The sequence below is a fragment of the Notamacropus eugenii genome, chromosome 3 (genome assembly GCF_028372415.1).
Source record: "Notamacropus eugenii isolate mMacEug1 chromosome 3, mMacEug1.pri_v2, whole genome shotgun sequence".
NCBI lineage: Eukaryota > Metazoa > Chordata > Mammalia > Diprotodontia > Macropodidae > Notamacropus > Notamacropus eugenii.
In genome coordinates this window covers 229856238-229867540 of record NC_092874.1, presented here as the reverse complement: position 1 = coordinate 229867540, position 11303 = coordinate 229856238, and the positions used below count along the sequence as shown (strand labels likewise).

The window sequence follows — 11303 nt, the reverse complement described above, 5'->3', positions numbered from 1 at the left end:
GCGCTCTTAGTGCTGAGGGGCCCTTTCAGGACAGAAGGCCTCTTCTTTTCCTCTCTTCGCTCTTCCCTCCCCCCTCTCTCCCCACTTCCACTTCTGCTTTCAATCTCTTACTGTAAGATCTTTGCCTCCTTGGGAGATTTCCTTCTCTCCTAAGGAAGAGTTCCCCCTGCACATGTAACCAAGACCCTGAATAAAGCCTAACCCTTGTTCGACTCTGGAAAGTCTCTTCTCTCATACGTTTATCTGGTTTGGCCAGCCGAAGACCTACGATAGGTAAGGTAAGACTCGGGTAGCCCTCAGGCCTCTAGGCCTGGCAGGATCCTAAGAGAAATGTGAGAACAATTGATACAGAAAACCAAAACAGATGACTTGGTCTTTATCTCATCATTAAGAGCCTTCTGGAGGATGAGGAATCTGGATATACATCAAGGACATTTCCCTTCCCTAGGGAGTACAACTCCCTGGAGAAAAGAGAAGTATTTTGCTTGTTGAAGGGCTCAAGGGTAAACCCATTGTGTTTTGCATTTTCTGTGGGGTGAAACTTAGTCCTTTATTAGATATCAATCCACACTCGTTGCTTTAATGGAAGAATTTAGAGTTTCTTTACCAAGTCTTTAGAGACCAAGAAAGGAACCAAATTCTAAAATTCTCAGGAAAATTCTAGATGGGGAGAAAGAAATGCAAAAGGTCCAGAAAATTTTATTGCTAAATCTATAATAAATTACAAAAATTATTACAACTCTGTAGTCTTACCCTGTACGCCACAGGTTGGGAAAAGGATAAAAAGCTGGAAATCATAAATGTTAGAATCATATAAAGACAAACTAAATTTATCCAGCTTTATTGGAAAATAATTCATAATGAAAGAAAAGAATTATGGTTCAGTCTTCCAGTGTTGTCCAAATCTTCATGATCCCATGGACTGGTCCATGGGGTTTTCTTGGTAAAGATTCTGGAGTAGTTTGCCATTTCCTTCTTCTGTGGGTCCCCAATTTACATATAAGTGACAGAAACAAATAGGGATTAAGTGGTTATGCCTAGACTCATGAAGCTAGTGAGTGGCAGGGGATGGATTTGAAATTGGATCTTCCTGACTCCAGGGTCAGTGCTCTAATTAGTATGCCACCTAGCTAGAAGATAGCTGTTGTCATGGTAGGGTTGGCTTTCCTCAAATAAGGAAATAATCCAAAATTGGTATATGTCAGTAATGGCAAGTCATATGTATAGGCCATTTTTAAAAGTATTTTCCTCACAAGGATCCAATGAAACGTGGTTTTTTAAGTGTTATCCCAACCTTATAGATGATGAAACTGAGGCTCAAAGACTTTAAATCATTTGACTAAATCCAAATTTAGGACACTTTCTAGTGTACTCATAACTCTAAAGAGGATTTTCTCTACCATGCCAAAGAAACATCTTCACACTGGAAGCTCATTCCATCCCTGGACTACTTTTCACATCAGGAGTCCCCTCTATGTCTGGGGTATCTCTCTTTGATGAGCTAAAACCAGACAGAACCTTCCTTTTAAGGAAGGATGCCTAGACCAACTATGTCTTCATTCTTCTCCAGTCTACACTGCTGACTCTATCAAATTTCCATACCAGTGGTGTCAAACTCAAATAGAATTGGGGGCCATTAAAGCACATAAAGACATTTTCCAGAAAACTACATATTAACATTTTCTATTTTATTGTGTTTGATTTACTTGTTAAACATTTCTCAGTTACATTTTACTCTAGTTTGAGCCAGACTTCAAAGTGTTGTGGGCTGTATGTGGCTGTCTTTGACCTCTCTGTTCCATAGCATGCTCTGATGCTGGCCACCTTGATTTCCCTGTCCCATTCTCAGCTTCCTTATAGGATATAAGCTCCTGAAGAGGAGGGACTATTTTGTTTCTCCTTCTACTTATATTACCAGATTTTGAAAACCTGTCCTGGCACATAAAAAAAAAAGGTTAAATAAATGCTTTCTGTTATTGCTTCCACTATATCACACTCCCTCTCAATATAAAAGGTCAGGCTTCCAGGCAAGTAAACTAGGAAAGAAGGAATCTGAATTTTGGGGAGAAGGAGGTAAAAGGGCAAGGGGAAGTCACTTATATCATGACTCTCTACCAAGCATGTGATCTGTTGCCAAATACCTAATCTAATACCTCTTTCTGTTGATGCAGTCTGTAGTATATTCCAACAACAAAAATCAATTCTATTTTTCTCTCTACTGACTTTTATCCAACTAACCTCTTACTATGATTATAGATATCCTCACATGAGGATACCATCTAAATACATAATGCTATTACCTCCACTCTTTTTACCTACTTTGTTTCTTTTGAAAAAGGATAACCATTCAAAGAACCAATCTATTCATGGACTTTACTGAACAACTCTACATGCGTACCAAAGTTACCGCCCACACCCTTTGTCAACTTTCAGTTAAGATGGAAGTAGGCTGCTCTGTCTTTCTGTCTGTTAGTCTTTTGTTTTTGAAGAAGATCATGACATCAGAGAAATGATGACATGACTTGCACTTGACTTTGTTTTGAGTGAGGGAGGACTGGGAAAGGTTACCAGCCTCACTTTTCCCTCTTGTGCCATCTGGACAAGTGACCAGAGAATCATCAGGCTGAATGGAGAAGACCCAGGATGCAATGGGAAACCTTGGCCTGTTTAGGTATTCACTTAGAGTGAGGTAATGCCCATTCATTGAATAGGCTTCTTTAAGAAATAATAAGGGAGTACTAACTATGTTAACCACATGTGGACAGCTTTGGAGGGATTCTAGAAATAGCCAGACTGCCCAGCAAACCCCTTGTCTCCTTGTAGTCTCAACCCTTGTCCTTTGGAGGGAGCCCCATTGATGGGTCTCACACAAGGTAGGCAAGTAACCACATGCATACAGGAAATACACGGGTGCCCGAGCATCTTAGGTCATGGTCACAAGGTGAATGATGTTAACTGTGAAGGGCATTCTCTCTGTCCCCTTAGCCTTCTGACCTTTACAAGGGGACTGACTCAAATCAGGGTTCTAAGAAGGCCCAGTCATCCCAACCAAACAGGAAAGGAGCCACATTCATTTCTATTTGGACAAAATCACAAAGGTGTCAAAAGTGGGAGCTGAGTAACTGAACACAGTTTCTCAGTGACTCTTGTTGCATATATTGGGGAAAAGCAATTAGACAATTTCTTATTCAATTTCTTCTCTTTGCTGCCCAGGAAAGAGTTCATTCTGACCAAAATGTCCTTGGAGACGAGCTCAAGTCCAGGAGCTAAGTGCTTTCCCTGGTCTTGAGCCTTATCCTAATTCTCTTTTTATAACTGGTTTTAGGTTTCACATAGGGAGGTTCTTAAATGGAAGGTTTGCTAGTTAGTGGCTGCATGTTAGCCTATAACGGAAAATGGAAATGGAGTATTTCAAAACATTGAGCAGCATGAACCTTTACAATGCTGAACGTGGTCTGCGAAACAGAATTTTTACTTGTCTTCAAATATGCTTAGCTTTATACCACTTTAATTCAGAGGTGACTTTTTTTTTCTTGTTTTGTATAAGCCCACGTTTATATACAATACTTTGTAAACCTAATGCCTTTGTCTTGAAATGCTAAGGTCTAGATGAAAAAATGATTAGGTGAAAGTAGCAGTGATGACCCTAGAAAAACAAGTGTCGAAGCATGGCTTGATCCTTTGAGTAAAATAAATGTTAGGATTGGGAAGAGGTTGGGGGTTGGATGGGGGGAGGGGTTACTTTTGTGAAAGGTATTACGGCAACTCAAAAGATCATGAAAACTTGATTCTTCACTGATTGGGCAGGACCAAAATTCCTCCCCAGGTAATCATCACACTAAAGGTGTTTTCAATAAACTGTTAAAAGAAAAGCAAACCCTAAAGGCCTGTAAATGACTGAGATCACTTTCCACATCAAACTATTTTCAAAAAAATAATGACTTTTGACTTGAACAGTAGCTTTAACCATATGATTTTGGATAGCTTTGTTCTATTTATATAGTGGTCATTGATCATTTTAGATGTATTCTTTATGAACACTGCTGTAAAAATGGTTTAAAAGACCTTCTAAGTTGGGTAGTTATCATGGCAGACCCCACAAACTTCTGTAGAAATGACATTTATCATACAAAACATCTGAGGACTATATGATAACCTAGACTTTATCATTTCAAATTTTTTTTTGAAGAATATACATGCATTCCAAATGTCTTTTTCAATCTTTTGTAATATATATTTTGTGACTCAAAACATTTTTGTACAAGACTCTAATAAATGTATTGATTTAAAAAAAAAAAGTAACAAGGGAATACCCCCTTTAATAAGCAAAAAGAAAAAAAAGTAAATCAAACTGGGAGGGAAAGAATCATAGTTCCTACTGATAATCAGTCTGAAGTCTAGAGGAGTTTTAAAATTGTACCACAAAGAACAATCATAAAGAACCACAAAGGGAAATTGTACAAGTGCCTCCATAAAGTTTAGGACTTCACAAGCAAACTATCAGAAGTCTATGGAGGCTCAGGGAGTAAATATGTCAGTGTGGTTAGATGGCCCAGCATGGAATCAGTCCACATCCAAGACATAACAGCAAACCAAATTACATTGGTGTCTAAGAGACCTATGCCCAACACAGAGCCCAGGTAACCCTAACACATACCACAGAAGGAGAGAAGGCTAGACCAGCATTTAGACAGCACTCATTTCATATATTATAGTAACTTTTTATTCTATTTCATGATCCATATGATACCACAGTTTGTAGAGCCAATGACCAAATGATGGACCCATTTTACTTGCAGCTCTTTATAGCAATACAAAATACTACTATAAATAATAAGGTACTTATGGGTCCTTTTCCTTCAAGTTTCACCCTTTTTACATATATGCTTAGTACTGGTTTCACTGGGTGAAAGGATATGTGCAAACTTGTGACCTTTAGGGCACAGTTACAAATTGTTTTCTTTTTTATTTATTTTTTATTCTGAACTTAACAAATCTTGGCAAAGAGCAACATTGTGAAGAAGTTCTTAATGTAGAATCTTGTCCTTGTAAATCCAATGCATCAGTCCATTGGGTTATCCTTATACTGTAGTCAGCATCTGAATGTCTTTGACTTTGCCTGTTGCTTGACATCCCTGATTAGGAAGTAATGGTGGAGTAAAAAGCAGAGAGTCACCTGATCTCTCCCCCAAGCCCCTCCAAATACCTTTAAATAATGACTCTTAACAAATTCTAGAGCAGCAGAACCTTCAAAAAGACAGGATGAAACAAATTCCCAACCCAAGACAGCTGGAAGATTAGCAGGAAAGGTCTGTTGCACCAGGGTGAGAGAGGAGTATAGTCCAGCACAGGCTGTGCCAGCACAGAACCAGCCCTAGCAAACCAAGAGCCAGACTCAGAGTAACTGAGTCATTGGCAGCAGTGGCAGTTTCCAAACATCTCAGCAAACAGATGCCAAAAACAACTTAAAATGTCAGCAGGAAAGGTCTGTTGCACGTGAGAAAGTGGAGCACAATCGAGCTCATGATGTACCAGTATAACCTCAGACTCAGCAGACCTTGGGAGTGACTGTAGCAGCAGCCACAGAAGCAAGTGTTGCTTCTGGCTCTCAGCTCACGAGAGTAATGAGGTCAAACAACTGATCATAAGGAGATTACAGGAGTCATGGAATCAGGACTCTAAAGATTTGCCCATACTCAGATCCTGAACACATTCCTGGGTGGCAATCACAGGGCAAGGAGGAGCACTAGAATGGCAGAGCTTCAGATCACAGCAGAGTGAGGACCCTCCTCACAGTTCCAGGCAAGAAAAGAGTGCTTGTGCTCACTCACAGACCAGAGCACAGGCCAGGAAATGAATAAACGTCTCTTTTTAAATAATACCATTTTGGAAGAACTGAATTTTCAGGTCCCTGGAATATCTCTGAAAACTGTTGCCCCAAACTGCTGAAGCTTGGAAAGATGATCCATCTATACTGAAAGCACGGTCCTACTTTAACAAAGTGTTAAAAGTCAAGTAAAATGCTGAAGAAATGAGCAAAAAAATGGAAAAAAATAACTCTTGACTATAGACATTCACTTTGGTGACAAGGAAGATCAAAATAAATGCTCAGAAGAAGGCAACAAAGTCAAAGCCCTTACATCCAAAGCGTCCATGAAAAATATGTATTGTTCACAGCCCATGAAAGAGCTCAAAAAGGAGTTTGAAAATCAGGTAATAGAGGTAAAGGAAAAATTCAGAAGAGAAATGAGAATGATAAAAGAATATCATGAAAAATTAGTCAACAACTTGGTAAAGGAGACACAATAAAAAATGTTGAAGAAAATAACTTAAAGGACAGACTGGGACAAATGGTGAAAGAATTCCGAAAAAGTCAATGAGAAGAAGAATGCCTTACAAAGCAGAATTGACCAAATGGAAAAGGTGATACAAAGGCTCATTGAAGAAAATAATTCCTTAAAATTAGAATGGAGGCAAATGGAAGCTAATGACTTTATGAGAAATCAAGAAACAATCAAACAAAACCAAAAGAATGGAAAAATAGAATACAATGTGAAATATCTCATTGGAAAAACAACTGACCCAGATAATAGATCCTGGAGAGATGATTTTAAGATTATTGGACTACCTGAAATCCATGATCAAAAAAAGAACGTAGACATTATCTTTCAAGAAATTATCAAGGAATACTGCCCTGGTGTTCTAGAACTAGAATGTAAAAAAACTGAGTATAATACTTCAGGGGGAAAATGTTCATTCAATGAAATTGAGGATTTTCAAGCATTCTTGATGAAAAAACCAGAGTTGAATAGAAAATTTGACTCCCAAACATAAGAATCGAGAGAAGAATGGAAAGATAAGCAGGAAAGAGAAATCATAAGGAACTTGCTAAAGTTGAACTGTTTACATTCCTACATGGAAGGATAATATTTATAACTCTTGAGACTTCTCTCAGTACAAGAATAGCTGAAGGGATTATTTTCAAATAGAGGGCACAGGGTGACTTGAATAGAAAGAGAAGATATCCAAAAAAATAGAATTAAGGGATGAGAGAGGAATATGTTGGAAGGAGAAAGAGAAAAATAGAATGGGGCATATTGCCTCTCATGTAAAAGAGGCAATAAAACACTTTACCAATTGAGGGGAAGGGAGGGGAGGTGAGAGGGAAGAAGGGAATCTTACTCTCATTGCATTTGCCTTAAGGAGGGAATAACATGTATGCTCAATTTGCTATGAAACTCTATTGTACACTACAGGAAGGTAGGGGAAATATTGTTAGTCTTCCACAACCTGACTGTTATGGAAGTCTTTTGCATAACTACACATGTATAACATCTATTGAAATGCTTGTCTTCTCAGTGGGGATGGGTGGGGAAGGAGGAAGGGAGAGAAGTTGGAACTCAAAGTTTTGAAAACAAATGTTTAAAATTCTTTCTACATGAAGCTGGAAAATAAGATATACAGTAAATTAGTTATAGAAATTTGCCTTGCCCTCCAAGAAAATAGAGGGGATTGGGATAAGAGAAGGGAGGGGTGTGATAGAAAAGAGGGTAGATTGGGGGAAAGGGTAATCAGAATGTATACTGTCTTGGGGTGGGCAGGGGGGAGAAATAAGGAGAAAATTTAAAACTCCAAACTAAAAATAAATAAATAAGAATTTTAAAAATAAATATAAAATAAAATAAAATTGTTTTTACATGTAACTGGGGAAAAATAAATACTAAAAAAAGGATAATATTTGCAAAGCAAAAAATAAATCTAATTAAATAAATAAATGCAGAAACCTGGGATGGGGAGGAAGAAAGACAGCTTACAAGGTCTTCAGAAACTTAGGCCCAAAAAAACAGATTGTCCAAACTGGGACTGAATAACTATTACACTAGCAAGAGACTTAAAAAATCATTTCGTCACATGATTTTCCTCAGGTAAGTGCTCAACTAAAGCAGGTTTAATATTTCTATGGAAGAGTTTTTCTTCTGAAGGTACAGTGTGTTTTTCCACTCCAAAATCTCCAATTTTAGGGGAGAGTAGCTGGGCCTGGCTTACAAAATTCATATGAACCAATTTGGATCTATTTCCTTCCTTCTAATAGGACCTTTCCTTCAATTCAGCAGATATAGAATTTAACCTCCTAGGTAACAGCTAAAATTGAACTCCATGACAAGAGGAGGATGGGAGGAGAGGGAGGGGCAGCCCGGAGAATAGCTGTGCCTGTGTTGAAGCAGCAGGAGCATAATTTTGATCTGTTGACCAAAGAATAGGGTGAGATTTAGATGTTTATCAGGAAACACCAGCAAGCCCCTGTGACTTGAAAGGCTCAGAGGTTGATTTCAGTAGATAGAGAAATTGAGGGGTAAGACTAATTGTAAGGAATTCAGTAAGTTCAAGCTGTTTACATACACATGAACATACACACACACTCATGAAAATCTGATCAGTACTCTCAAAACTGTCATCATTACTAAGGTAGTTTGAAAGCAAGGTTGGGGCTGAGTTGTGTATTATGGGGTAATTCTAAAAACCAAAACTGGGTAGAGAAAGATAAAAGGGAGCAACTATTTTACAAAAATGGGACCTAAAAGGAAGAATCACTACAGAGGAAGCAGATGGAGGTGAAGGACTGGTAAGGTTGGAACTTTACTCACATCAGGGTGAAAGAGGAAACTATCCGTACATTTGAAAGGGTGTAGAAGTCTTCTGAACATGTAGAAAGGTGAAAAACCTGAAGGGCCGGGTAGGGGAGGAATTTTTAAAGAGGTAGGTATTATGAGGAGTGGAAGAATGCCACGCTGTATATATAAACCAGTTAGCAAAAGGAAAAAAAAGTATTGACAGGACAGATAACTAAAGTTTATTCAAGTTTTACTGGACAGTTTGACATATCAACACAAGGAGCCTCTTAGTGCTTTAAGAAGAATGTCATCTGTTTCACTAAATCCTTAACAGCTTGTATTACTTGTTTGTTCCTCAAAGTATATATAAAAGGATTTACACTGGGGATCACAGAAACTGTGAGCATGGCTATAACCTTATTTAAGGACACTCCATCATTAGTGGACAGTTTGAGATATTGGAAGATACAGCTGCCATAAGATATAGAGACAACAATGATGTGAGAAGAGCAGGTGGAAAAGGCTTTTTTCCTTTGCTGCACTGAAGGGAATCTCAGAATTGTCCTGATGATGTAACCATAGGACAGAAGCACTAAGAATAAGGTGAAAATGAGGGTAAACACAACACAGAAGAGAGCTACCTTTTCTATGAATTTTGTGTCTGAGCACACAATCTCCAGCAGGGGAAATGCATCACAGCCAAAATGGTCAATGACATTAGAGTCACAGAATTCCAACTGGAGACTCAGGTTAAGTGGTGGGAGGATGACAAGCAGCCCAGTCAGCCAACAACCCAAGAAGAGCTGGTTACAGACTCTGTGGTTCATGATGCTTGTGTAATGCAAGGGTTTGCAGATGGCCACATATCGGTCATAGGACATGATAGCCAAAAGAAAAAAGTCTGTTGCCCCCAAAATAACCACAAAAAATATTTGGGTGAAGCAAGCATTACGAGAAATGGTATTGTCCCCAGTTGATATGCTGTAAAGGTATCGAGGAATGTAAGTATTTGTGAATGAGAATTCTAAGAAGGAAAGATTTCTAAGGAAAAAATACATGGGAGTCTTAAGGTGGGGATCTAGCAAGGTGAGGGTGATGATGGTGAGATTGCCAATTGCACTCAGTATATAGGTGAGAAATAGAAAAATGAAAATCAGGATCTGCAACTGTGGGTCATCTGTCAGTCCCCGGAGGAAGAATAATGCTATCTCTGTGTGGTTTGGCATCTCAGACTTATGACTTCTGGTTGATCTGTATGTAGCAGAAATTGAAACAGGATTAGAAGGTGAAACATTGGTAAAGTGAGTAAAGAAGAAAAAGGGAGCTAGTTGCTCACATATCTTTTTGAATAATTCCAATATTGGCATTGCTCCTTTGAACTGTATACCAGAGTAAAGGTAAGACATTTATTTACACAGTCATGCAATCTCAGTATTGAAGAATACCTGGAGTTCATCTATTAGAAGGAACACCTGAAAAAGAATTCTTACTGGGGCATCTCTGACAGGTGTTTATCTACAGTTCTCCTCAGTGGTGAGAATCCAACTGTCTCCTGAAGCAGCACAATCCACTTCCTATTACCAGAAGTAGAAAGCACCTCCTTCTTCCCATCACTTAGAACTACCCCAAAGTGGCCTGCTTCTTCAATTATTCTTTTCCTTGTTCCTGGAAAGAGAATTAGGACTTCTTGGGGCAATAACAGCTGAGATTGCTACTTAGATAAATCTTGAACTAGATGGCCTCTCATTTCCCTGGAGTGCTCCCTAGAGTGACTCAATTGTTAAATTTTCAGAGTGAATGTTTACTCAGACCTGAAAAATTGGCAAATATTACAAATCTGGTACTGGTTTATTTAGTTTATTGACTAGATAAAGAAGAAAATATTATTAATGCAGGTTAAGTTTAAAAGTGTATGATACTAGGGCAACTAGGAGGAGGCAGGAGAACCTGAGTTCAAATCTAGCCTCAGACATTTGTTAGGCACTGACTAGCTGTGTCACCCTGGGCAAGTCACTTAACCCTAATTGCCTCCCCAAAAAACTGCATCATGCTCCAGAGATTATTAAGCATTGACTGGAACACTCCAATATCTCTGTCATTGAATGTCTCCGATTATTATTAAATGTTTGGTACTATATTTCTCTGATAAGGAGAAAGAGGGTAAAAACTTAGCTTTACCTCATGGAGCATTATTTCTCTGGACTAGACGATGAAACATGGGAAGATATTCTTATCACTGATGCAGATGGATGTCCATTTGAGATTATTGTATAAGAGAAGAAGGATCACTTTTGTACTTTATAGAATGTGGATAATATGCATGTCTGATTGCAAATGGAAAAGAAAAATCTGTTAGTTTTGTTGTTGATATGATCAATAAAGCTAATAGTTTTCCTAATGTTGAACCAGCCCTGCACTCTGGGCATAAATCCTACCTGATCATAATGTATTATTCTCATGATAAGTTGCTGTATTCTTTTTGCCAACATATTATTTAAATTTTTTGCATCTATATTCATTAGAGAAATTGGTCTATAATTTTCTTTCTCTGTTTCGGCTCTTCCTGGTTTAGATATCAGAACCATATTTTTGTCACAAAAAGCATTTGGTAGGACTCCTTCTTTGCAACTTTCCCAGATATATAGTCTATATAGTATTGGAATTAAATGCTCTTTAACTACTTGATAGAAT

The 11303-nt window shown here is 38.3% G+C and overlaps 1 protein-coding gene across 1 annotated transcript; it reads right to left on the bottom strand.

Moving 5' to 3' along the window:
* Positions 1 to 8899: 8899 nt before the first annotated feature.
* Positions 8900 to 9979, bottom strand: LOC140531434 (olfactory receptor 6C2-like). The gene has a single exon (XM_072650380.1). The coding sequence runs from the start codon at positions 9977 to 9979 to the stop codon at positions 8900 to 8902; it is 1080 nt and encodes a 359-aa protein (XP_072506481.1).
* Between the last annotated feature and the right edge of the window lie 1324 nt (positions 9980 to 11303).

What these genes read in the sequence shown, in the direction of transcription:
- LOC140531434 (XM_072650380.1), bottom strand. Translation starts at nt 9,979, where the DNA reads ATGCCAATATTGGAATTATTCAAAAAGATATGTGAGCAACTAGCTCCC.